The 27,491-nt window shown below is 31.3% G+C and overlaps 5 protein-coding genes and 2 long non-coding RNA genes across 9 annotated transcripts in view; 4 read left to right on the plus strand and 3 right to left on the minus strand.

Moving 5' to 3' along the window:
• Positions 1 to 28: 28 nt before the first annotated feature.
• Positions 29 to 12,190, minus strand: LOC115882204 (rac GTPase-activating protein 1-like). Its single transcript, XM_030900107.1, has 13 exons — positions 12,077 to 12,190; positions 11,841 to 12,000; positions 11,491 to 11,780; positions 11,272 to 11,434; positions 8,431 to 8,597; positions 5,079 to 5,216; positions 4,828 to 5,015; positions 3,555 to 3,675; positions 3,237 to 3,383; positions 2,394 to 2,644; positions 1,456 to 1,588; positions 1,240 to 1,394; positions 29 to 323 (listed from the first exon to the last, which is right to left on the minus strand). The coding sequence occupies exons 2-13, from the start codon at positions 11,986 to 11,988 to the stop codon at positions 272 to 274; spliced, it is 1,953 nt and encodes a 650-aa protein (XP_030755967.1). The 5' UTR covers positions 11,989 to 12,000; positions 12,077 to 12,190; the 3' UTR covers positions 29 to 271.
• LOC115882207 lies at positions 6,167 to 7,230 on the plus strand. The gene is made up of 3 exons (XR_004050164.1): positions 6,167 to 6,200; positions 6,437 to 6,641; positions 6,695 to 7,230. It is a non-coding gene; the product is annotated as an uncharacterized LOC115882207 (long non-coding RNA).
• Positions 12,191 to 12,281: 91 nt separating the features above from the next.
• On the plus strand, positions 12,282 to 16,033 carry LOC115882205 (tumor susceptibility gene 101 protein). The gene is made up of 8 exons (XM_030900108.1): positions 12,282 to 12,451; positions 12,520 to 12,604; positions 12,724 to 12,953; positions 13,011 to 13,119; positions 13,174 to 13,385; positions 15,104 to 15,280; positions 15,336 to 15,469; positions 15,528 to 16,033. Exons 1-8 carry the CDS (start codon positions 12,413 to 12,415, stop codon positions 15,712 to 15,714), a joined length of 1,173 nt encoding a protein of 390 aa, XP_030755968.1. The 5' UTR covers positions 12,282 to 12,412; the 3' UTR covers positions 15,715 to 16,033.
• On the minus strand, positions 15,852 to 16,620 carry LOC115882206 (protein SREK1IP1-like). The gene has a single exon (XM_030900110.1). The coding sequence runs from the start codon at positions 16,511 to 16,513 to the stop codon at positions 16,067 to 16,069; it is 447 nt and encodes a 148-aa protein (XP_030755970.1). The 5' UTR covers positions 16,514 to 16,620; the 3' UTR covers positions 15,852 to 16,066.
• An 87-nt stretch (positions 16,621 to 16,707) lies between these two features.
• Positions 16,708 to 17,324, plus strand: LOC115882422. The gene is made up of 2 exons (XR_004050189.1): positions 16,708 to 16,822; positions 16,946 to 17,324. It is a non-coding gene; the product is annotated as an uncharacterized LOC115882422 (long non-coding RNA).
• Positions 17,317 to 21,048, minus strand: LOC115882421 (serine/threonine-protein kinase ppk16-like). 3 transcript variants are annotated; one of them, XM_030900477.1, is made up of 3 exons: positions 20,868 to 21,048; positions 19,048 to 19,154; positions 17,317 to 18,803 (listed from the first exon to the last, which is right to left on the minus strand). In XM_030900477.1, exons 2-3 carry the CDS (start codon positions 19,054 to 19,056, stop codon positions 17,415 to 17,417), a joined length of 1,398 nt encoding a protein of 465 aa, XP_030756337.1. In that variant the 5' UTR covers positions 19,057 to 19,154; positions 20,868 to 21,048; the 3' UTR covers positions 17,317 to 17,414. The 3 variants fall into 3 exon arrangements, with proteins under 3 accessions (XP_030756337.1, XP_030756338.1, XP_030756340.1); XM_030900478.1 differs by lacking the exon at positions 20,868 to 21,048 and adding an exon at positions 19,481 to 19,629; XM_030900480.1 differs by lacking the exons at positions 19,048 to 19,154; positions 20,868 to 21,048 and adding an exon at positions 18,869 to 19,041.
• Positions 21,049 to 21,518: 470 nt separating this feature from the next.
• LOC115882368 (alpha-catulin) overlaps positions 21,519 to 27,491 on the plus strand; it is an 87,622-nt gene continuing 81,649 nt past the window's right edge. The window contains exon 1 of the mRNA XM_030900416.1: positions 21,519 to 21,605. Within this exon, the coding sequence (XP_030756276.1) occupies positions 21,519 to 21,605 (87 nt within the window). The remainder of the gene's footprint in view (positions 21,606 to 27,491) is intronic.

Consider the following 27,491-nt stretch of genomic DNA (forward strand, 5'->3'; position numbering starts at 1 on the left):
TCTAGATTTTTACATTTATTACCTCAAATTAAGGGACGCAACTCTAATACTTTATTAAAAAAATGGCAAATATATGAGGTGCACATAAAAACGTTCTAATGTACAAAAGAAGTAATACATAAAACATATAAGTAAAGAAAAATAAGCAAAAATCTATAACTAAAAATAAAAGTAAGTATGAAATAACTGCGAACAATAAAATTATTAGAAATAAGGATTAAAATCTGATTTTTTTCCTGATTTGTAAGGATATACAATAAGTATAAAAAATTTAAGTTTTGTAAGCTGGGGGTGTGGCAAATACTCTTTGTCTCTTTGCTCTTCTGTAAGAAAAGAAATATTGTAGTATGAATAAGAGATAATAAAATAAAGATACAGAAATTTTTCAGCATTCGGTTCCAAACATACATCAGAATATGATGTCAGTTCAATGAAAAATCTAATTCTGTTAGGCTGTAAAAAGATTTGTTGCTATTTACAAGTTAAAAGTTATTGTCCTAATAAGGTATTACTAAAAATATATTACCCTAATAAGAAATATTTGTATTAGGGTAACACTATTATAAAATATTACTAGGGCAAGAATATTTAATATTACTTATTAGCATAAGAAGATGTAAAACACTTATTAGGGCAATGGGGTATAAATCCTCTTAAGTAATTAAAAAATGTTACCCCAGTAACTTAAACAGAAGGTAATAATATATAATCCTAATAATATTACTTTTTATATTCGGGTAATTTTACTTTAAAGTATATTATTAGGGTGGCCAGAATGAAATATTAATAGAGCAACAATATTTAAAGATACCCATTACCCTAATAAGATTCAAAACTTATTAGGGTATTGATAAATAAATCGATATATAAAATAATATATCCCTAATAAATAAAATAAAATATAATAATAAAACATCACCCTAATAAGATACATTTTTGTATAGAACAATATTAGATATCTTATTAAGGTAGTAATATTGAAAGCTAATTTATAGTCTTATAGAGCAACAATATTTAATATAATAACATCCTAATAACACTTAAAACTTGTTACCCTAATAAGATACATTTTTGTATTTGAATAATATTAGAATAAAATATCTTTTTAGGGTAATAATATTGAAGTCTTATTTAGTCTTATAGAGCGACAATATTTAACAGAACTTATTGCCCTAAAAAGACTTTAAACTTACTAGGACAATAACATATAAACCTTATTAGGGATATTTAAATACTTACTTGGATCTAGGCGTAAAAAACCGTCCATCTGGCTTCAATAAAGAGTCTGTACTTGGTGTTTGCTGTAATCCTCTGGATACTGGCTGAGAATTTTGATTTACATTGAGAAACGAAGACCAGTAATCGTTTGGTAGAGAAATCAACTGTTCCATAACCTATAATAATTAAAACTTATATATAGACAAATTCTCTTATAACTAGGGTAAGTTTGTTTACCATGATTTGTTGTCTAGTTTCAGTTAGGAGATTGTTTGGTTCGGGATCTTCCGACGAAAATCCGACAACAGTGGGACCGAAAACCCGGGCTAAATTTTCGAGGGGCATCTTACAATCGGGCGAATCGGCAACCCTGGAAGCGTTTTATGTTTGAAAATAGATGGTACAGTTTTTAAATTATTTCTAAAAAATCCTAACTAACTATACAGTACCGCAATAGCCTTCATCTCATTTAGGGGTAAAAAATTTAGAGATACAGGGTGGCCCCGGATACAAGTTTTATACAAATGGTGCATGATTTATAAAGGTACATATCCTAAAAATATTGTATTGTATACAGGGTGTCACAAAACTAGTCGGTGCCAATTGAGCGCCTATATAAACGCTCAATTTGTAGATATTAGTTTAGTTCTAATCATCTGCTGATGATTCTAATATGGTTAGCGAAACACGCATTCAGTACAAACTTAAAGTGTTTTGGTGTATTGTGGTGAATTAGTGTTTTACTTTGCTGTTGTAACACCAAATATTTAAGTGGTAAGTAGTTTTATTAATACTTAGCTATATTTTCCTAAACACCAAGATTAACAGAATAAATCCATGAAAGTAAACTCGATATTATCTTATACAGGTTATATTATATAGCGTGGCCAACATGACAGTATTTAAAACTCTCTCTCTATTTTTTTACATGCAACACCATGTATATTATTTATCTTTTAGATGCAGAATTAAAATACGAACATTTTTCCTTATTTAAAGTCCAATATCGTGTTTTTAAAACACGATATTGGACTTCCTCGCACTAGCAGTCCACCCTGTATGTATTAGGGGGCGTCTATTAATTACATGGGGGATCGTGACAAATCTCACGACATCTCACCAGTGGGGGAGAGAAGAGGTCAAAAAATCCTCAAAAACTTAAATTATTTTCTTACTTCTGTAGATGCAGTATCAGATATGCCAAAGTATCCCTATTGGGCCTGGGTAGTTCCGAAATGCACTGTTTCAGTGCTGGTACCATATCTTGACGATCTCTAGCCTCCACCGCTTGGACAAAGTCGTTCCTCAGATGATAACTAGTGATGGGCTCTGTCAAACCCCTCAAAAAGTCTTTGACGCAGCCGCAGATCACGTGGATGTCAAGCTGGTTGATCGACGGAGCGGTACGGCCCTTCAGGAATTTCTCCTAAACCAATCACAAGTTCCAAATTATAAGAAGTACCATACAAAAAAAAAACGGCGTCAAAGACGGCTGCGAAATGACAATCGATGATAATTTCGGCGAGGTCAACACCTAAACGTAATTTATTTCTGTTCTAGCCTTTTTCAAGTTTTCTATAATTAGTATTATTTTTTACAAGTTTTATGTAAATTTTTAGTAATTAGCGTATAGAATTGTCCTCGCCAAGTTATTATCGTTTGTCATTCTCCAGTCGTCTTTGACGCCGTTTTTTTGATCATGTAGTTATGGTATAACGTAACAAAAAGATTTATATAATGTTAGACCTAATACACTATAATAAATTGATACATTAGACACCAAATGATTTCAGACATGTACTACATGTACTGAAGTTCGCTTCAATGTCTTCAGATATTTCTTATTACATTGAAGCTTATTATATTAAAATAATGATGAATTGATGAAATTTGAAGCAGAGATCTTCAAAATAGATCTTATTAAAATATAATGACAGTATAGTATTAAAGGAAAGGTAGATTAATTACTGCTCTGAGTCATAATTTATTTTCAGACATAATGACAATACATAACTCACCTTGAGCATTTTGACATCTTTTTCAGCTGCAGAAATTCTGTATAAACCTAACTCATTGAGGCCTCTGAGCTCGATTTCGTTGATACAATGCATTATCAGAGCAGGAACCATAGGCGGAGTTGTGGGGGTATAATCACTTATAATTCCCTAATATAAAATAACTATTTTTAGCAGATTTTTTGTATTATGTATTTTTTCTCAGTATATTTCCATTAAAAAAACAAATTAAGAGGTCAAAAAATTATCTAATAATTTAAAATTACTAATAATATAGTATAATAATAATAATGCAAGAGAATTTTATTTTAAAAGACTTACCAAAATATGTTTGTGATTTGGTGTGTTAAGCACCGGTATGCAAGGTAGTGGTAAATTATCTCTGCATTCAACGTGGCATACAGATTTGCATTCCTTGCATTTTAAGGCTGTTTTGCCAAATCTAAGAAATTTTTTTAGAAATATAATTCAAAACTTACTAAGCAGTACAAAACAGACTACATTTCGCTAAATAGCCTCTTAATCAATATTTTACACACTCTTAAAATTTGAAAACATATGTACCGTACGATCGAAAAAAAAGGCATCGAAAAGGCTGGGGAATGACAATGGATAATAATTTTGGCGAGGTCAATCTCTAGACATCATTTACTAAAAATTGACATAAAACTTGTCAAAATTAACACTAGTTATAGAGAGATTAAACAATAGACAGATCGTTTCTACCTAAGATTAAGGGAATCCACTCTGTGGAACCAGATCAACTACGGTCACTCGAGGATATTGCCAGTGATAGGGAAAATCATGGTGAACACATGGAGTCCACATCTGCTAAACCAGAAAACGGACTATATGCTCACCAAACATGATTTTGGAGAAAAGATAAGTATTCGCATCCCGACAAGAGAAGAATGGGAAAGCAACCGAGTAATAAACACTCAAGAGATACCAGTCTACACAGAGGTTATCGGATGGCTGTAATGTTCTACAAGCAGAGGTTTACGCCATAAAGGAAGCGGCTAGTTGTACGAGAAAAAATTGCTGGTAGACCAATAGGGGATATAGTCATGACAGATACTCTGACAGCTTGGCCGCTTTAAGAAGCATCACCATGCAATCAGTGAGATCGAAAACTGTGATGGAATGCCGAGAAGCACTGTCCTGGCTGCGTCGGGGTGCATTAAAAAAATAAAGAGAAGTACAGTCCAATTGAGTCCAAGTAATGACATCTAGAGCTTGACCTCGCTAAAATTATAATCATCTTTTTTTCCTCGTATGATATAATACCATATACCTACATTTTAATTACATATAAGGTCCCATCTACATATAACGTTTTACCTTACGTCTTACTTTACATATTCAGTCAAAACATATCAAGTAAAATCTTGTGTGTAGACAAAAAACGGACGTTTTACGTAAAACGTTATGTGTAAACTGGGCTTGACACCTAGAAATAATTTTTGCTCAGAGTGATAAATACGATATCACGATTCAGAGTGGTAAAAAATAATATACTGCAATCAAACCACAAAATAAATGAAATAATATTAATAAAATATATACTTTTTTTATAATTATTTCAGATATTTACCTGATCTTTTTCTGACAATAAACGCAAGAATCGGGCACAACGATGGTTTTGGGCTGCAAAAAGTGAGGTCTATGGTCACTCTTCAGAGCGCTAGACCTTGGAGGTTTTCTAGGAGTGTCGTTCCTCGCCCAAGATTCGAAAACTAAATGCGGTGGTGGGGCACTTGGATTATTAGAACATACATCATCCTATCACATCCAAAGAAAATCAGTTAATTTAGAACGAGATCTCTATATTATTCTTTTGCTTACATTTGGTGTAACTATCGGTGATCCTATGTGATTGTTGTTTAGATGTGGAATAGTTTCAATAGTAGAAGATGCTGTTATTGGTCCTTTCTTTATCACTGTGACTGTTGTAGTCGCGCGAACAGTATCACTAGGACCGATCTGAAAAGTTTAATACATAACATTTTTGTCCAAAAAAAAGTTACACACATCAAAATTGTCTTTTTTTGTAACGGAACACCGTAGGTTCCGTACAAATTTGTAGGTACATATTATAAATAATCCAGAAATCGAGTCTCACAGTTTTCAATCTCGCTACCAATTAAACTTTTAGTTACGTAATCGAGGGCGCGACTTATAAATTCATTGTTGCCAACCATGGACATATTCGGCGCCGAGCTGATTAACTGAAATTTAAATTTCCCGCTGGTGAATCAAGTGGTAGCTCTGCTGTAAAAAATGTCAAGTTGCCACATCTGTTTATTTATTTCCTGACAGTGTCATTCGTTTTGACACTTTAGTTTTGTATTACGAGTTTTTGGTTTAAATTAATTGTGTTGTGATACTGTAACCTTTAAAATTTTTACTAGCAGACCTTGCATTGAAGTCAGTCGCCTTGATTGCCTTCAGTCGAACATTGTTCTTTTTAGAGCCTCTTTTAGTGCGAAGTGACCAAGATAGCTTAATAGCCGTAAATACTCATCGCAACTTTATTAGAATATTTTGAAGGGGAAAGCGGTAGTAATGGCCCTTTATGTCCCTTAAGTGCTGTTAAGAAGGAATAATAACTGTTTATATATTTATAATTAATTTATTTTTGTTTCCTAAAATATTTCGATTAAAAGAAAATATGAAAAGGTGTGGACGCTTAATCACGTGATTAAAAGTTTATTTGATATGAACTGTAGTTTCTTCGCCATAAATCGAAAACTATACATCATAAAAATAATTAAAAATCCGTTTAAGCTTGTGCCAATGAAGCCCTTTCATACAATACCCTACATGATATAGTTAACTTATTTCAAAATTAGGACCGCCGCACAGTGGTCTAAATGTAAAAATTACGGGGACATTAGGTGACAAGTTTGTCTTCACTGAAGATTGATAGTATATTTTTTAATTCAGACATATCTGCTCATTTGTTAGGTAAGTTTAGTTACTTATTTCGAAACACGAATATTGATATAATTAGTTGTCAAAGAAGTATTTACAATTTTATTAAAGTTTAAAGAATGGAAGGCTCAGAAAAAAACGACCCTTTTCTTCACCGTCAAACTAAATTTCTTTTAAAGCTAGTATATCTGCCTATCGTGTAACAATATACTGAGCTGCTGATAGGTGCAGTCTTGTGAAATTTTTATTTTTTTTTCTATTTTGTACAGTTTCGGGCGTGAGCCGAAAACACTTATTTGAGCTTTTGAATGAAAATGGCTGGATGGGAAATGCCACTTCTTTAGTTGTGAGAAAAAAGATGGCCGACTTTGTCATACAACGCATCCCTACTGCTGACGATGATGGCCTAACCAACAAAATATCATGGTTTTCAACTCAAATTGCTTTACGTTGGAAAAGGTGCTACCGAAATAAGTAAGACTTTTTATTTGGCTTAACGAATATGTTTATAAATCTAAGTGCCAAAGCACCTTTCAGCAACATGCAAAAACGCCTTCGCGAAAGAACTGAAGAGAATTTATTGCTATTAGTACTAGAACTAAGAGAAGACGTACACAAGAATTGATTTCTCAATATGTCCTGCTGAACTTGCGTCAGACTGGATATACAAGAAAAGGAAAGAGAAATGTTGCTTTTGCCATCAAAACAGCTACGATTTCTAGTCCCGAAGAGTTGGCAAAAATAAAAAATTTAGAAAGGTTAAACAACGAGATGCGACCATTTTCTCCAGAGGAAGCCTTGATAAAGATAACATTTTGTAGATCAGTAAATACATTCAGTTAAAATACCCAAGTAACACAATATCATTGTCAACATTGTTTTAAGTTGTAATATTCACTTGTAAATTCAATAAATAAAATGACAAAATACCATCTTGTTAATATCCTGACGCAATAAAACAAAATAATATTAAGTACTGTAAATGGTATAGAGCGTCAAAAATAAAAATGGCTGTAACTTTTGATACACATAGTATAAACCATTCACCCCTATATCAAAATGCTGGAAAAAGTACCAGAAATTGAAATCTTAAAAAATATATAGGGTGTTTTATTTAAAAAGTTTGGTTTCTAGCACTTATCTGACACACCCCGTATAATTAAAAATCTTTTAACAAGAAGCAATTTATTATTACTTATAACATTTGTATTAGCATTATTTTAAAATTCTTAATAGCAAACGAGATACTGGACTTTATCGCACTAATTGAACACCCTGTATATAAAATAGGAAAGTAAAAATGTAAAAAATATTTTTGATGAGTGTAATTTTACTTAAAAACATTATAAATAACAATTATTTCCTTTATTTCAAAAACAAAATTGAGTGTCCCCGTAATTTTTCCATTTAGACCACCGTGGGCCGTTTCTGGCATAAAGACCCTCTTTTTTGCCGTTTAATATATATAAATATACGGCTTTCAGATCTGTCTCTTCTGTACAAATTAGTAAAAGTTTAATAAATCTAAAAAAAGATTTGGTCACCCATACAATTATGACCAGGCATACCGCTTAATCTCGATGATTGATTACATACTTTAAATAAAGACTATAATCAGTTTTTAATCATCTGCTGCTGATGCTAACATGGTTAGCGAAACGCGCGTTCTGTATAAAAGTAAAAGTGTTTTGTTGTATTATTTTGTTGTGATTTAGTGTTTTATTTTGCAAAGATTATATTTTTTATGATTTAATTACAAATTAATGTAGTTTTCAGATTTTTCCCTATACTTCTAGTATAAGACGGTATTGCTTTGCCAAATTTCATAGTTCTAGATCAACAGAAAATACCCCATAAATTTTGATTCGCTTGAGAGTATCGAAATATACGTTTTTTTGAGGCATTAATGACCATATCTTTTTTACGTTAACTTAGAAGTTTGATTTTTCCGCAGTTTCAAGAAACTGTAGACTTGAATAAATAGTTTTAATTTCAACTCGATACCTCCTCGCGTTCGCGATATAAAGGGTCTTGACAGACAGTCGGACGGATAACAAAGTGATCTTATAAGGGTTCCGTTTTTTTCCTTTTGAGATACAGAACACTCAAATATGAAATAAAGAATAAATTTTAAATTTCATTAAATGCTCTACCTAAATTAGAACTTACCCGATATAGCATGATATTTGGTACCTTTCTTATAGTAGTTTAATTCAATGGTAAAAATGATAAAAAAAAAACAACGAATATTTTATTAACCTACCTCTATAACTTTACTAGTAGACGATTTCCTTTTCTTCTGAGCCGGTTCTGGATCCACTCCGGTACTGGCTCTGTGTTTCTTCCACTCTCTTCCCTGTTTGGTGTTGTATCTGGATACATCCAGATCGTCTTCTGAACGCGACACGCTAAAGTCTGACAACATCGAGCCTAGCAAAAATCCGACAAATACAACCACAAGCAACACCAAAAACATTCTCTAAGAGGCTTCAATGGATAGATTGAAGCATTAAGAGCTTCATTATTTTATATTTTAACGTCTTCAAAACGAGAGTGTAGTGCGAAAATCTGATTAATATAGTCACAAGCAAGATCAAAAATATTCAAATGGTATAATGAATAAATTTATAAGCTGTAATGCCCCGTCTACACTTAACGTTTTACCTGGCAGTTAAAACGGAAGACCGTCTAGGGGGAGTTCATTAATTACGTTAGTGACTCACTAAATTTCACGTAGGGCAGATAGAGGATTTCAGCAAATATTATCATTAAAAATGTAAAAATGTGGAAAAATCAGTTTAATTTAAAGAAAAACACGTTTCTGAACTAAAATTTGTCGAATTTTGGCACCATCCTTCTGTATATTAAAATATGATTAAAATCCATGAATAGAAGTAAAATTATTTAGTATTGATAAATCGAAAATGTGATCCCCGACTCTTTATTGGTTGAAAAATTATGATGCCGAGTTTACATTTCACAAGACGAGCTACTGAACTTCTGTGCGCAAATAACAAGGGTTAAGAGTGGCTAAATCAGAGCGAATGTGAAAGAGCAGATGATTTTACTGAGAATCATATGAATTTGTTGATACAGTCACTATTGAGATCATGCACTAGTTTCCATGGACTGAATTTTAGAATAAATGTTCTCTATATGTTCATTATTGCTTTATTTTAACGTCTTGAAAACAAAAGTATAATTTTGGAATGACAGTAAATTTAGTTAAGTTGTCACTATGACTTTAGATTACGATCTAAACAATCTCAAGTACTGGTCTTAACTAGTCTTAACAAAAATAACAAAGCAAATTTTAAGATAAGACTGACAGGTAAAACGTTACGTGTAAACGGGGCTTTACGGTTTCATTATTTCTTTATTTTAACGTCTTGAAAACGAAAGTGTAATTTTCGAATGACAATAAATTTAAGTAATAAGTTGTCTCTGGATTAAATAGTAACAATTGTTTAATATTGTTGTTGTTATTCTTTAAGATAAGGTCGACATTTCGACCAAATCGGTTACTATGAGTACAGGGTGTCTAAAATTTGAGGGTGACCTTATTAGAATTTAGAATGTTGTAAACTACAAGATAGAAAGAGGCTAAATTACGACAAAGTTGCGCAATTTAAAGACCATTAAATCATTCAAACCCTTTTTGGAAAAAAATTCCCAATACTTCCGAAGATATTCGGAAAAGAACGAAATAAAGGGTGGCGCCTCTCACACGATGCAGAGGCTCCAAGGAGAACGACAGTTTCTATCACAGGTTTTTATTGAAATAAAATTTTGTGAACATATGTAGATTAATTTAGAGCATTTTTTAAAAATATGCAGTTTTACACGGTGTCTCCAAAAAAGTTACACATAAAAATTATGTTTTCTGTAATGGAACACCCTATATATTGTTTTTCAGATTCTAGGAAAAAAATAAAGGAACAAGCTTCAATAGAGAAACATGTGACTAGAATGTAAGGTTTTTATATTTTCTAAACGTTTTGTATTTAGTATAGATTTAGATTCTTTGTATTTAATATTTTCTAAAAATGTAGAACAAATTTTAAATTTCAACAATGTAACTACCTAAATTGTAATTTACCCTGTATAGCCTGCTGTTTCGTTGTATTACCATTGTACCAAAAATTGACCCAAAAAGTTATACAGGGCGAGACAAAATTAATTAATATTGAACATTGGGCACTTTTAAAAAGAAGTTACTCTTTTGTTTTAAACACCCAGTATATTATTCCGATATTCAGTGGGAATGAGTGTGTGAGAGGGGGGTTAATCACTGCGACCTTAAAGATCTATTGTGCCCATTCAATGGGAATGTCTTTTCAAAATTCTATTAAGGTTGCCTACCCCTAAAACAAATATTTTGCTAGATATATTCATTTAGTAGACAGTAGTATCCTTGTAGTATCGACTGACTAGTGAGAAAGAAAATCTAGGAACTAAGAAGGAAAATCTAGGAACTCTCAAGCCTATTTTTTAATGTAATTTTTACATTTACAGGTTTTTTACCACGTTGATGTCCTGAGGATGGAATAAATAAATTCCGAAAGCTTGACTATTAACAAAGTGTATTAACTCTAGTCCAAACCCTTTCGACTGCAACCCCACTAGTTCTTAGATTTTTTTATATTCATTTATATAATTTATTGTCAGTAGATTTTTATTATTTGATAAAATCTAGGTGATTGTGATATGCCTATCGTTAATTTAACAAAAATTAAAGGATGCAGAGTAAAATACTCAACGGTATATACATATAATCTGGAATGGAACCGATAGACGGTTGGATTTCTTAGTTTTCTAATAAAATTTCCATTCCAAAAATAAGATAATGTCAAAATCTACAAGTTTTTTTAAAAATACAGTTATTTTTAGCCTCAATTTTTTGTATAAAAAAATATAACATTGCAGGTTTTTTATATGACATATATACCTATATAGTACATTATACATATGTCATTTTGAAGGCTACTATTTCAATGTTTTTTTGATCTTGGTATATCAATTAAAATACTTGAATTTGTCACATTAAAGCATAAATTTCAATAAATATTTTAATAATAATAAAAATAAAACAGTTATAGCATACCTGTCGTATTATTTTCATTTATAGCACAAAGATTTCTTCCTCCATATCCATTAGTTTCATGATTTGATTTTTGTAAAAATGACAATTTCTCTCTAGTATCTTGGCCTATTTTAATGCCATCATCATGAAACAAAAGCTCTTTGACTTGCTCTAAATTTGACTCCTTTAAATGTAAAAATAGATATAAATACGTAAAAAATACTTTATTATTTTACTTACTAATATTTCCTTTTCCCTCATAACTTTCTGAGTCTTTCTCTTCTCCTGATCCAATATATGTCTGGCTCTGTTCAAACGTATTTCAATTTCACTATTCTCCTGAACCCTCTTGTCAAGCAATCCCTGAAGCTTGACACATTCACACAAAGCCTCGTTATACTTGTTCAGAAGGTTTTTAGCTTCTTCAGCGAAATTTAAAAATGCATCTTCCGTTTTTTTATCTCTTCGATATTTTAGTGATCGAATCAGATCGTCAAACAGTACGACTAAGCTTAAGTCACTCGATGATCCTGAAAATTGTAATTCAGTTAAAACAAGTTTTAATTTGTGTTGCTTTGAATTGAATATACCAGAATTCGTTGATGATGTTCCAGAGGCGGCACTTGTAGTGCTTCCCTCACTATCTGAGTCTCCAGAGGAGAATTTGGGGGTGTTGAAGTAATCGTTTGATCTAACACCATTATGTGAGAGAGGAGTCTTGAACTGGTGGTCAGACATATTTACAAGCTTCTAAAAATACAAACAGGTTTTACTGCTGTATAAAGCACTCCCTTCTTTCCTAGACATAAATCAAAGTTATACTTACACAAACACCAAGTTTAATAACTGAAATAAGAGGTATAAATTCAACAAAACATTCCTCACAACTTTTTGCTTTTTGAATTGTAGGCCAACAAAAAGTCGTTAAATATTAAATATAACCGTCATTATTTTAACAAACGTCATCTGACAGCAAATCTGTGGCAAAGAGAATACATTTTTTACTGATGCCATAAATAAGAAAAGAAGAAGAGTATTTGACGTTTCTGAACAATGCGTACTCATTTACTCATTTCTTATTTTTAATTCTGATAAATTAAAAATAATTAGGAGATTCCCATAAATTCAATAGCTCTAAAATATTATTTAGTAAGCAGACAATATGGTCGACCCTATGAGATTGAGACAGTGGTTGTCAAAGGTAAGATATTTTTATGATTCACTGTTCAAAATATTGACCGATCAAAATTTTTCTTTTTAAAATTTAAGTATAAAAATCCCGATGCTGTGATTCGTGATATTACCACTGTCGTGAGAAATTATCAGGGTTTACAGCCACAGCAAGACAATTACAGTAAGTATTCATGTATTTACTTATGTTATTAGTGCCAGTAAATTCCTATATAGATTAGTTTCCTTAACTTGTTTACTTGTTATGAATCATTATTTTTTGACGTGTCTGTCCGTTCACAGCATTTTTGGATGGTACCACAAGGGAACTGGTGAATTTAACAGGGACCATCCCGATAAATTACAGGGGAGTGGTGTATAATATTCCTGTTTCGATCTGGCTTATCGATACACATCCTAATAACGCACCCATTTGTTATGTAAAACCTACTCCAGACATGTCAGTTAAAGTTTCCATGTTTGTAGATCAAAACGGAAAGATATACTTACCCTATCTACATGATTGGGTGCCTGTAAGATTACATTTCTTATATACAGAATGTTTTTATGTTAATAGATTTATATTGTAGGGTTCCTCAGATTTAATTGGACTTATACAAGTCATGATTGTTACTTTTAGTGAGCAACCACCAGTTTTTGCTAAATCTAAAAGCGATAACTTGCCATATCCTCCAAACCGTAAGAAATTTTTTATAATTTGTTATAGTTATACTTAGTAGGAATGGTTTTTAGCTTATGCAGCAAAACCAACAGGATTTGGTGTTCCTCCTAGTGCAAATACTCCATACCCTCCGAGCAGTGGATTTACTGGGGGATATCCTCCCCCATATCCGACCAATTCATTTCCTAGCTTTCCACCATATCCTAATAATTCATTTACCCCATATCCCCCATCAGGACAATTTGGTTCACCAACACCAGCTGTAGGTACTGGTACTATAAAGGTAATAAAATATATAATATACAAGGTTCTACAACAGTGCATTATTGGGCATTTGTAGCTTCTATAATAGACTTAGAAGTTTTGTTTTATTACAAACCTAAAGTATGTACTAGGATGTATGTGAGGAAAATATTTTACCTTCTACATGGTGGCTCAAAAAAGTAAGTGGATTGGGATGATTTTTTTAATGGAACACCCTGTATATTATTGCATTTTTGTCTTCCTTCTTAAACACTTTACATTTACTCAATTAACCTAACCAATACTCAGATATTATTAAATGTGTTTTGAGTTTTGATAGTTTCAGAGGTATTAATAAATGTATAAAAAAAATTTTTTTAGCTTTTAAAAAAATATATTAAAATTACAAGAAATGTCCGGAAATCAAAACTAAAGTATTTACTACAGTTGGTCTGTACTTATTTTATAGATTAAATATCTGTCATGTCATCATATTTGAAAATCACTTTTTAAAAAACTTTAACTTGGTTACACAATTATTACTGTTTAAAATATAAGTACTATAATAAAAATGATAAAAACTTATAGCAGAGTGACGTTCTACACTCAATAAAATCAATAAGTCTCCCAAGGATGCTCCAATAGATGTTTTCTACCAAATAATAAAATAATTGCTGAGGTTGCTTCTGTACTATTCCATTGGAACTACTTAGGTTGTTTGACTGATTGCTCGGATTTGGCGTCGATGTGGGGTACCCCCAGTGGCCAATTTATATAACATATCTACCCCAAACTTTCTATAATATAAAATACTTTTTCTGTGGTTTTTTAAATGTAACACCCTGTATATTATTTTTTTGATAGAGTATTAAAAAAGAGAATTTCTTAAGGTGCGTTCACACCAGCTGCGGCTGCGCCGCTCCGCGCCACGCCGCACAAAACATTTTTTTAACATGTACTTTTGTAGTGTATTTTTTTAGTGCGCACAAAACTATATATTAAAAAGATGATTTGCGCGGAGCGGCGCAGCCGATGTGAACGCACCTTTGTATTTAAAGTATTTCAAATTTTTTAATGGTTTCGCAGCTATTCTACATACGATCGCCGTATTTATTACATATGACTTTTTCAACTTTCAACAGTAAATTTTTATGAAAGTCACCTAATCTATTTTGCTTGGTATTTTACCCTTGAAAAAACTTTAAATACAAGTAATGTTAAATTATATTTGTCTATTAAACAAAAAAATAATATTATAGGGTTATCTATTTAAAAAAAAAACGAGTGCATGGAATTTTAAAGGCCCTATAACATTTAAGATACCATGTTTATTATAAACTAAGAACAGACCAACTATAGTAGTAAGTACCTAGCATAGTTTGGTTCCATGCATAGTTGACATATATATTTTATGTTTTTAATATATTTTTTTAAAGGCTTGGAAACATATTTTTTCATTTATTTATTTATATATCTGAAAATATCAAAACAAATTTAACATCTTAGGACTATGCAGGGACTATGTAAAGTGCTTAAGAAGGAAGCCAAAAATGGAATAATATACAGTGTTCCATTTCCCAAGTTAGAATGTTAAAATCTTTCCTGAAATAGATCTTCCTGAAATATGCACTTCAAAATTTCTAAGTTCTCTTTTAATAGGACCTACAGCTTACAGATGCCCAATGCATTGTTACAGGACTCTGTAAAAATGCACGAAAAATCATTAATAAAAAAAAGTATTAATGATTTTTTTTCTAGGATGAGCATATTCGTGAGTCTTTAAAAACGGCCATAGAAGAGAAACTTTTAAGGAAAATGAAAGAGCAATTTATGCAGACACAGGCTGAAATACAAACATTGAAAAAAACACAGGAAGAGTTAAAACAAGGGAAAACAAAACTGGATTCTATGCTAGTTAGACTAGAAAGGGAACAAGTAAGTCTTAATAATATTTTTTGATTTATTTTAAAGATATATTTACAATTTTTAGAAAGATTTAGAGAAAAACATCACTGTATTAAAGGACAAAGAACAAGAATTAGGTACAGCTATTGAAAGGATTGGTAATCAAGAATCTATAGATGTTGATGATGCCGTCACAACTACTGCACCTTTATATAAACAGTAAGTGAATCAATATAGATTTAAAAACTACTTTAAAATATTTCAAAAAATATTATAGGTTGCTCAATGCATATGCCGAAGAAGCGGCACTAGAAGATGCCATTTATTATATGGGAGAGGCTCTAAGACGTGGAGTTATCGACTTAGATGTATTTCTAAGACAGGTAAGGACACTGTCAAGAAAACAATTCATGTTGAGAGCCTTGATGCAAAAATGTCGTCAAAAAGCTGGTTTAATTGTTTAATTTTTAAATAAGCTTGATGTCACAAACTAAAAATATTTTTTATATATTAGTGCCTAATTTTATGTTACACAGATGCCTGTAAATATTTTTTTTAATCAGATAATCTTAAAAATATAATTTGTATATTCTAGTATAGACTTAACACAGTACTGGATATATTATGTATCTACTGTTCCCACATATAGAGATTTAGTTTAAAGACTTATATAAAATCTTTTTATAATGTTATCATTGTTTTATATATAAGAAAATTATTTTTAAATTATAGAATGTTATATAGGTCTTAAATTTAATATATAGTTATGCTGTAAATGCAAAACTTGTTTTTTTAACACTTTAGAGGTCCTGTACCTCAGTCACTGTTGCTGGAGGAGTCACTATTATGTCTTCTACGTTTTTTGTTTTTATGTTTCTTTTCCTTTTTCTTTTTGTGTTCTTTATGTTTTTCAGATTTCTTGCCTTTATCTTCACTATCGGATGGCTGGTCTGATTCATCTTCACTCAAATACTTTCTTTTCTTTTTTTTCTTCAAACTCTTTTTGTGTTTCTTTTTGCTTTTCTTTTCCTTTAATTTTTCTTTTAGCTCTTTCTCCCGCAGTTCAGTTAAGGGTGTTAAATAGTCCACATCGCTGTCACTGCTTGTACTACTCACATCCAAAACTATTTCCTTGTTTGGGTCAATTTTCAGAAAATTTCTGCATTGATAAGTTAAATGTCCTGCGTAGCCGCATTTTTTACAAGCTGCTCGTGTAGTTTCTTTTGCAGGTGGCAGTAGTCTTGAACCATACTCGTTGTTCATTGTTATTTAGTATAAAATAACAATAAATTAACGTTTAAAGTCAAAAATTTTCTGTTTTAAAAATAAAAAAAAACATAACCTAACAAAATTTAGCTTTCTTCTTTTCCTTTGTTTGGCGACAACTGCCATAAAATCTTCTTTTGTAAAAATTTTAGAATACCAAACTGTACTTTTATGATCACAGATAAAGAGTAAACATTAATACATTTATATATGATTTTTGGATGTTTCTGATCTATCAAGTGTAGAAAAATATAAAATATTAATTTAAAGTAATGGAATTAAATTAATATCTTGTAAATTTTAAAGGTAAGCGTTAAATTAAAATAAACAATATGCATCACTTTCTGAGGCTTCAAATATGTGAAAGCCTGAAAGCTAGATACATTTCGTAACACACATAACCTAACATTTGTGATGTAATTTTTTCAGATGACCATAAAATTTGGTCAACTATTTACTAAATACGGTCTAGTTACACTTTTACCTACCTTTGTAGCGTGGAGTATTTACGCAGATTGGACCTACACAAAGAAGTGCAAGGCTAGAGATCAGGAAGCTCAACAAAATCCCGAAAATGTATCCGTTTATTCCTAAACAGATCTACTTGGGTCTTTTCCCTTTAGTGGGCTATCTTATTGGGGCCTATTTTGATAACAAGGAGACAGAAAGGCTGTCGTACTTCAGAGACAAAAGTGCATTGTATGGAAGGGTCCTTAATGAAGGAGAAAAACCATCATGGCCATGAAAAATGTATATTTAACAGTTTATTTAATATGTAGTATATTTGTTGAATAAAACAATAACTGTATGAAATTTTTTTCTTTGTTCTTTTAATAATAACTATCACATGTGTTTTTGATTGCTACTTCAATATTGCACGTAACTTTGTACCAAATTTTCAAAGATATGTATGTTTAACTTCGGTATTTTCTTTATCTTCTGAATTCATTATTCTGAGCATATCAAAAGCATACTTTTTATTCTCTTTTGACCAAGCAACATTATCAATGCTTCCTTCTATTTTTATATTGTTCTCATATTCACCCAACTTATGAATATCAATATTTTCGTCTAAAATTCTTGACCTTCTAATGCTATTTCTTTTATTAGTAATTTTTCGATTATTGTCTTTGAGGGGGCTAACTTTAAATGTTATCCTTTTTTCTGACAGAGTCTTTGGAAAGTTCTGAGGCTTAGATATATTGTTAACCTGTAGTTTAGTGCTTGTTTTAATCAAATCAGATGGTGCACAACTTACGTAGGTTGAATCTAGTTCTTCATAAGATAGTTTCTGCGATCTTGAACTCAATTGAGAATTTGTACTACTAGCTTTAGAACTTCCACTGGTTAATGATTTTCCTTCACGACACCTTTTTAAGTGTAATTCTACCTGTTGAATTTTTTCTTTTAATGTACGCTCTAATATATGAAGTTTTTTCTCTTTATTTTCTATTTTTCTTTCCTTCTCCTTTAATATTTGTTCTTTAATTTTAACAGCGGCTTCTCTCTGTCTGATTTTCTCCAATCTTTCCAGAATTTCAGATTTTGAACTATCACCAATATTTTTCTCAATAAAACATCTTTCTAGGGACCAATTTGTTGAATTAAGTAAAATTCTAGGATGGCTCAAAATCTTATTTAAATATTTTTTAATTTCTGTCTTACTTTTTAACATAGATACCAAAATATTAATGTAATCATCTGAATAACTAATATTTTCTAAATGTTTCTCATAAGATACTTTCTCAAACGGTTTGAGAGTTGTTAGTTCAAACATAACATGTCCTAAATGATACATTTTTACCTCTTTTTGATTGAAGTTCTCACCATAATTTTCACCATCATGAATAGTAAAAAAGTTGTATAATTTTATGTTATAATCTTTGTCAAGAAAAATGGTGTTCATATTGAGATCACCCATAAAACATTCAACAGTTGTTAATGCCAAAGCAATTTGATATAACATTCTGCACAAAAAATCTTCATGTAAATATTGATTCTTTTCAAAACACTCTTCCTGTATAAAATTCGACAAAGACCCATATTTACATTGGTCTTGTTTACTGTAAACAAATCCATTTTCACAAATATATTCATAAAACTTTATAACATGTAGGTGATTTATATTTTTTCTTATTTCAATCTTCTTTGTAAGAGTATTTTGTTCATCTTCCTTGTTAAAGGGTATTTTTTGAATTGTATAAACTTCATTGCTGGTTTTGTCCTTTATTTTGTATTGTAGTGGTAAAGAATCATTCATAACATCACAGTTTGTGAAGAAATCCATCTAAAATAAACGATATAAATATAAAATTAAATACCTACTTAAATGATATTAAAAGTCTTCTTCACCTCATTATTAAGTTTATCTGTTAAAATTAATTTAAATTAGCTGTAAAATCCTCTAGAAACACTAAAGAATAAAGAAGCAATTCTAACTCCAAGACTTTTAAAAACCGTTTGAAAATATTTAAATCCCGTGGCAGCCCATGGTTAACCATGGTCCATTGGTATGCTGTGTTTCAAATTACCTGTAGCATCTCTGTATATTCCACATGAGTGCGAGAGAGATGTACAACCAAAAGGACGGTTGTTAAAGGACCATGAAGTTCTTTAATTTGTATGGTACTGGTACTGACTGTAGGAAGTAAAAAGAAATAAATTTTATAATAAACTTATTTTTATTTTGCTATATTTAAAGATATATTTATTTGAAAAAATACATATTTATAATGACAATAAAAATGTATTTTATTTTTTAAATGAAACAAATAAAGTGGGTATGGTTGATATCCCCATAACGGCAAACAAATATAAATAACTTTCGGTTATTTTCAGTTTTTCATTATTTTTGAAAGCTGAAGATTTTACAAAATAGCAGTTATATATATGACAAGAAATATTTGTATTTTAAATACCTATTAGATATGTTTTTATAAATACAGAGTGTTGGTATATACACACCTACATCCACATTTGTTTATAAAAATATTTTAAATATACAGTATGTGTCCCCGGATTGTTTTTACGCAAGGGGAAAAACTTTTTCTTCTTCATAAAAAGTTCTTAAAATGGTTGCACCAGGGTAGGTTGCACTAAGTTCTGTAGTTTCAGTGTTTCAGTGTTCATTTTTCTCCTATTGGGTGTCTCCGATAGTGCTTTTTCGCAATCAGTATCAGAATTATTTGTTGGTTTTTTATTTATTTAAAATCTAGAGTTACAGTTGTACAAATATAGGAAGAGACTTGGGCATAGCACCGGTAGCGTGTTATTTTATATTTCTCACGTCTCTAGCTATACTTGTTAAGTTGTACTTGATGCTATGCACAGAATATACTAACGAAAAAGAAGCCCAAGTTCCTTGTAATAAATCGGTTCCATTTTCGTAACGCCATCTCTCGACATAGCTGACATTATAGGTTAGCCAAAGGGGTGCGGGGCCGGGGGGAATTGTAAAATACACTTTTTTATTTTATTTTTATTCACTATTTGCAATTTTATTTTTAAAACATATTATGTGAAACAAGCACATAATATGTCTTAAAAAATAAAATTACAAACAGAAAACAAAAAGGAATTAAATAATCTGAAAATCTACAAAGTTTATTGATAAAAAGTTAGGCTATGCAAATTGATAAGTATATTAAGTATAACCTCTTTGGTATAACATTGTTAAACAAACATTAACAAATCATAACATATCAGATCATAGAACTAAGAAAAGTACTATTGCATAAAAACAGGTGATACAATACTTCAAAATTAATTTTAACATAATATCAAAACCGAAAAATCAAACTGCAAACACAACCACACTTATCACAACAGAAATTAACACACACTTCCGCGGCAAATGTCCAAGAAAGACTGATCCACAGACTGATCATTCTGATTGGTCCTGGTCCGGTCGTAGCTCACGTCGTATTGTCGGTAAGCAAAATCCCTGTCCAAAAATTTTGACGATCAGCGCCATCATCCGTCATAATTGGGAAACTTTTGCTGGAACTATTTTTAATATTTCACTTACATGGCCCTGATGCTATGCTGATTGGCTCATTTACACGGTCGCTAACAAAATATAATCTACCGTATGATCGAATAAAAACGGCGTCAGCGATGGCTATGAAATGAATAGATCGCTGTTATTTTATATGTAAATTTATATGGGAAATGCCATCGATCGTCATTTCCCAGCCAACTGGACGCCGTTTTTTTCGATCATACGGTATTTGATCAACATTAGATAAAGTGATTTGGGACAAAACGGTTATTAAAAAACTTTATACTTCTATGCGGACCGTTACTTTTAAAACTAAACCCTAGAAATGATCAGCTGATTAATTCTACCCACCTCGTTAGAAGGGTTAGTAGGATTACAACATATATATTGTGGCAAAAATCGAGTTATTCGGATCACTTTCCGAACGCATTGACTCGTTTTGAGATCACTTTTCGAATGTCTGGATTAATAATCCTATCAATCCGATCAATCAGATCACAGTTTTCGAAAACCCCTTTTAACAACAGTTGAAGAATTCAACCCTTTGCCCAATCAATAAAATCAATAGAGATAGATATCTTATTTTAAAAATGGTTTAGGTCGGTCAGAGTTGGATAGATGACTCTGGTCTGTCTATTTTTTAGGGACTTTATATTTCTTTAAAACTGGATCATAACGATCATAACCCTTTTCATAACCGTATAGATCATAACTGGATTAATACCACAGAAACAATAACTGCAGAGATCAATACAAGTAGATTTCTGTTATTAAAAAAAACATAGTTCTTACAGCGTTCGATAGATGACCCTGATGTCACTTCCAAAACTGGATCAATCTGACAACTGGACATATCCAAACGAGCTCCTTTCCATAAACAGCTGATTAACCATCTGATTGCTTATACGCTATAGTAAACGAATATAGAGGTTATGTCTCCTAAGTGAGATAGATCTACTTAAGGTCTCTACGCGTCGGAGTGAGATGGTAGTAGTGTAGAAGATGGCAGCTGTAGGTACAACAAATTTTGATTGTTTAGAGATTAAAACTCGTAGTATAGAACAAATTTTGCTCCCCCTTGTTAAACAGGTAACTTTTAGACTAGTTGCTTTTTTTCGGCGATTTTTTTCGAAGGGTTTCTGATTAATTTGCATATATCCTGGCAAAATCTGGATGTGGTCTTGGGTGTGCACTTTTTTCCTGGCGTTTTGTCTAGATTAATTAGATCTAGTTGTATTAGACGGTTATGTTTTTTTTGTCTTAAAAATAGATGTGCCAGGTGTTTATCCAGAATTTCCGGAAATTGTTTATAAAATATTTAGAATTATTATTTAGGTTAACAATAGAGTGATGAAAAGATTAATATTTTGGGTTATGTTTTGGTTTGTTAGAGCATGATTCTAATAAATATAATGGGTGTTGGTGGATATAATGTTTAACAAATAGGAAAATAAAATATATGTGACATTGTTTATATCACTCTGATTAGGTATTGGTTGATTGTTTAAACATAAAGTGTGTTCAAAAAATGCAGTGCCTAATTTCATGAAAAAAATATGAAACAATTTCTTATAATAATATACATATAATGCATAGTTTTAAAGATGAAAGTTCAAACTTTAAAAAAAATATTTTCTTTTCTAATTTATTAAATACCACGTATATTTTTAATATGCTGTGAGTAGCTATGAACATTAATATTAAAATTGTAATTTGTTATCTTAAGTATGATATGATCGAAAAAACGGCGTCAAACACGGCTGCGGAATGGCAATGGATGATAATTTAATTTGGACGCGGTCAATCTCTAGATGTCGTTTACTAAAACTTGACATAAAACTTGTCAAACACCAATTATTGAAAAATTATAAAACGATAGAATGGTTCTTGACTCACAAATCTATCCCTAAAAAAATATTTTTTCTCCGATTTTAAACCACAGTTTAAACTATACAGGGTGACAATTTGAAAACGAACAGTATTTAATATTGCCTCTACCGATGATAGTATGAAAATTTGGCGAAATACGTCAATTTACATATCAAGGGGGACAATTTTTGAGGCATTTGTTGTCGTGTTACTTTCAACCCTTTGACCCCCAGGGCACCTACCCCTAAAATTTTTAATAGCAACCCCTATTTCTTTTACCATTTTTGTGTTTCTTATAGAATTCTATATAAACTGTAAAAAAAACATAAACATAACACAAAAAACATAAAACATAATATAACTACATAAACTTTTTATTTGTTTGTCTATGGCCTAGGCATTAAAATTAATTTTTATATTGTCAATTACGTAAATTAATATTTTTGAAGAGTCCGACATACAGGCGAGGCACAGAAAGTCATTTTTACTCCGAATAGAACATGCTATTTTTTTTTAAAACGCCATAAATAATTTTTAAACAATTTCAAACGTTCCAAATAAAATAAAAAGATTTAAAAGTCACACTTTGTAAGGGTAAATAAGGTAATATAGGGGTAATATACAGGGTGGTGCGAATTGTATTCCGGAAACTTCGGTAGCGTATTCTTCAGATAAAAATATGTGAAAAAGTTCGTATAAAAATGTATGTCCTAAAATGGCTTAGTTTCGGAGGTACAGGGTGAAGAAGTTTCACTTTTATTTCGATATATTCTAAATAGTTTCTGAAGTAACGTCAATATATGGATGAAAATTGGTGTGTCTGGAAGATTTTTGACATGAGAAATTTGATTTTGATGTCAATATTACTCTTACTTGTAGAGGGCGCTACCTACATATTTTTAACTTGTTTGAAGAGTAATAACTTTTTGTCCGTACCTGTATAAAACTACTGAATCAAAAATATACATTTAGTATGCTTTTTACGTAAAAAAGATCTCTTGGTAAAAATCGCTATGAGTAATATGGTTCTCGAGATATTTAGAATCGAAATTATCAATACCTGTCATCATTGACATCAGGGGTGGATGGGGAAGTGGAAACCGGCCCGGGAATAACAGGCAACCGGCCCGAATCCACAAAAGCATAATGACCATAACGAAGAAACATATTTTATTTATTAATATACAGGGTGTCCCAGAAATAAGTGCAAGTATTTTAACTGGTCAGAAACACGCCTATCAGTTTTTTTTGCGAAAATTTTGATTTTTTGAAGAAATTTTTTGAATTTCTTTAGTTTTAAGTTAAGAAAACATAATTTCTTGATAATCTGACAACTGACAATAGGTAGTAGATTAAATTTACATGAAAGAAAATACAGAAAAGATCCAGTGGTTCTCAAAATTTAAGCAAAAAAGCATTTTTTGTTTAAATTTTCAAAGTAAAATACCTCGGTTATTTTGGGCTTACTTGAAAAACGGTAAAGAGAAAAAATGTTTCTTTTGACTAAATCTACCCCCCTTAAAATACTTGCACTTATTTCTGGGACACCCTAGGTAAGGGTCAAATCACCCCAAGTAAGGGTGATTTTCGCTCGGGCGAAAAAAAACTCTTTTGCCCACGAGTTTTAAAAATATAGAAATTGTCTTGATCCAAATTTTTATAAAGATCAATATCGGGTCGGACATCTGAATTCTTACTAGAAAATAGCTCAGTTTCACAGGGTTCTACTGTTTTATTTCCATTATCGATAACATTTCATCTTGAATATGCTACGATTTTGAATCACGGTTTTGAGAAACTTTAAGACTTCCTGATTCATTCAGTTCGGCAGCTGGCCCAATCCTCTGTGAAATACATTATTTTTAGATTTTCAGGTATATACTTTCTTACAGATTGTAGAAAGAAAGTCTCTCTTTACTGGTACAGCAGCAGCCTCGTCATGTATACGTGTCTTAATGTTTGTTAATGGTATAATTCTCATCACGTAACTTTTCCTAGTTTCTATGACTCAAACGAAAAAAACCTAGGCAATACCTAAGCAGTGGATATAAATGTGTTTTGATAAAAGAATATTGGTAAAACTATACAGAATGAGTCTTAAATAAGCGCAAATATTTTCAGGGGTGGTATATTATGTCACCACCAGGTGCCAGGACACATCTATGAGTTTTTTTTTGTAAAAAAAAGATGTTGAAAATCCTGCTTTTTTTTTTAAATTTTCCTGTATATTTTAGAAAATTTTTTAGAACTTCCTGTTCACTGCAAATTTTCCCACGGTATAGTTTCTTAATCTTTGATATTACGGCACAAAAAGAGATGCAAATACAGAAAGATTTAGGCGGCAATTTTTTTTTAAAAAAATCAGTTTTTTTTAAATACAAACTTTAATAACTCGGTTATTTTGGACTTATTTGAAACACGGTAAAAAGAATATAGTATGTTTCTTTTATTCATATCTACCAGCCCTGAAAATATTTGCACAAAGCAAACAAAAAAAAAACATTTCAAATGGAACCACAAACAAAATTATTAGATGTTTATTAAAATTGTAAGTGTCTCAGAGGAAAACATCTAACAATAGTTATTTTAAAAATTGGTGTTTATGTTTAAAAGCAACTAACCATTATATTGATGCAAACTGATTAGTTAGTTAGACAGTCACTAGAATCTTACGTAATTTTACTTAGAAGATTAACCATTTAATTTTTGCTAAATCAATCTTTTTTTGAGTTCTGATCGGGACCGGCCCACCGGCCCATCTTTCCACCGGCCCACTGGGAATTTTCCCGTTTTCCCATATGGCCCATCCACCCCTGATTGACATAAACTATACACGTTGACTAAATATAGTTATTAGACTGAAATCATAAATTTGAAATGTTTTTGTACTAAAAGTTCAGCAGAAATTGTTTTTTCATAATTTTTTCGAAGAAAAATTTATAATTTATAAGTTCCTAAGTAAAATATTAAAATAATAAGTTCCCAAATTTTTATCATTTCAGTCAAATAACTAGCTACTCAACATGTTTATTTTTTGTTAATAATGACAAGTATTGACTATTTCCATTCTAAATATCTTGAGAACGGTTGACTGTAGTGATTTTCACTAAGAGACATTTTTTAAGTAAAAAATCACGGAAATGTATATTTTTTCATTCAGTGGCTTTATACAGGTACGGACGAAAAGTTATTACTCTTCAAAACAGTTAAAACCTTTGGTTAAAACACATGCAGGTGGCGCCTCCTACAAATAAGAATCATATTGACATAAAAATCAAATTTCTCAAGTCAAAAAACTCCCAGACAACAATTTTCATCCAAATATTAACGTTATTTCAGAAATTATTTTGAAAAAATCGAAATAAAAATGAAACTTCTACACCCCGTATCTCCGAAACTAAGCATTTTAAAACGTAGATTTATACGAACTTTTTTACTTATTTTTATCTGCAGAATATGATGCCGAAGTTTCCGGAATACAGTTCGGACCATCCGGTATATCGAGAAACTATGGTTACGTTCGTTGAATTTTATTAATATATTTTCGTACTTTTATGCTTACGCGTAAAAGTGCTTTACTTTTATGCCTAGGCGTTAAAATTACTTTTATAATGTCAATCACGTCGCAAAAATTAATACTTTTGTGACGTTTGAAAAAGAACTTTTTTACCTAACCAATCTAACCATATAAAACCTATTAATAGTACACCTAGAAATTTCGTTTAGGAAAGATAATTTTTACTCATTATAAAAATAAAATACAGTCTTCTTAAGGCGAACTAACAGGATGCCACCATTAAAAAAGAAGAATAAAGTACTGGCCAAGTAAATTACATTTAGGACTTGACCTCGCCAAAATTGTCATTGATTGTTATTCCCCAGTGTGTCTCCGATTTTTTTCGATAGTATGTTATATTCATGTGGTTATATTCGATTAAAGCTGATAAAATAGAGTTACGCCAGTGCGCATTACACTTAGATGTTTATTTTGTTAATCTGATATTTCGCAACCCTAAAATATCGTCCCAAGCAAAAAATTGTTTTCGTGCTTGAAAATTCCGCTCGAGCTTTTCCAAACATCGTGCAAACTTTATGCCGCTTATCTGTACCTCCACTGGAAGAGGGTTTGAATTTTAACGCGGCGGCGGTTGTCTGGAAAGCTCCAATTATGCACGAAATACACCCCCAGGAAGGCCGATCTAATGCAAAACCTATAAGCTCGACCTCGAGACTAACCGAATGGCGGTTGTTAGCGTTCATTTTGCATAGATAAGCCCGCTTAATGGTAAATTGTTTCAAAGATCAGCGATAGACCAACAAAAACGTACAAAAAACAATGGCAAAGTAACTTTTCGTTTAAGTAAATACACTGACCGGCATGAAAAACGGACACCTTAAAATTTAAAGTTAAATTTGTTTTAATATGCCGATTTAGATCAAGGTTATTAAAAGATAAGGTTGTCTCGTAACTCATTGCGCCATTATCGGAAACGTCATCAACTACGTCAGAGGAATGCTGCCATTCATAGATAAAGGTATAAAAACTGCCGACAGTCCGACAGTGCATTTCTGAATCGATATTCATTGTCTACATTATTGTTTACAGTGTATGGCGTCCATAGTTTTCAGTTGTTTGATGTGTGTTTTCTTTATTGCATTGCCCATTTATCTCTCTTTGTCGGTTGCATTTTATTTTTTATCTCTTTATCTATGATTTTAGACGTTTTGTAGCATCCTTATGACGTAGTTGCAGCTTCGCCCCTATTGGTCCAAAAGTTACGAGGCAACCTGTTTTATTAAACAGATTGCCTCGTAAACAGATTGCCTCGCACATATTTAAAGATCTCTTTGAAAGATCTCTAAACATCAACTGTTGGATTTCTCCTCTTATTAAAAAGTCAAATAATTTAGCTACAAATTACTTCATACATCATCTAAATCCAAGGTTACTAAATATAGTAAAATTGGAGAAATCCAACACAGTTGATGTTTAGAGATCTTCAAATATGTATATTTAAGACATATTAAGATAAATATCATTGAAAAAAGGAAATGTTCGTAAATTTTAGGTAGTGAAGATTTTAGAACCTTTTATGGGACACCAAA

This window comes from Sitophilus oryzae, unplaced genomic scaffold (assembly GCF_002938485.1).
Source record: "Sitophilus oryzae breed Bouriz unplaced genomic scaffold, Soryzae_2.0 scaffold_177_pilon_pilon, whole genome shotgun sequence".
NCBI classification, from domain to species: domain Eukaryota; kingdom Metazoa; phylum Arthropoda; class Insecta; order Coleoptera; family Curculionidae; genus Sitophilus; species Sitophilus oryzae.

Coding starts and splice junctions, on each gene's coding strand:
- LOC115882204 (XM_030900107.1), bottom strand. CDS start 11,988: ATGTCTGACCACCAGTTCAAGACTCCTCTCTCACATAATGGTGTTAGA. Junction 5,217..8,430: donor CTACTAGTAAAGTTATAGAG/GTAGGTTAATAA, acceptor TAAACTTTTCAG/ATCGGTCCTAGTGATACTGT. Junction 1,589..2,393: donor CTGATACTGCATCTACAGAA/GTAAGAAAATAA, acceptor AAACGCTTCCAG/GGTTGCCGATTCGCCCGATT.
- LOC115882205 (XM_030900108.1), top strand. CDS start 12,413: ATGGTCGACCCTATGAGATTGAGACAGTGGTTGTCAAAG. Junction 12,452..12,519: donor TGAGACAGTGGTTGTCAAAG/GTAAGATATTTT, acceptor TTAAAATTTAAG/TATAAAAATCCCGATGCTGT. Junction 12,605..12,723: donor GCCACAGCAAGACAATTACA/GTAAGTATTCAT, acceptor GTCCGTTCACAG/CATTTTTGGATGGTACCACA.
- LOC115882206 (XM_030900110.1), bottom strand. CDS start 16,513: ATGAACAACGAGTATGGTTCAAGACTACTGCCACCTGCAAAAGAAACT.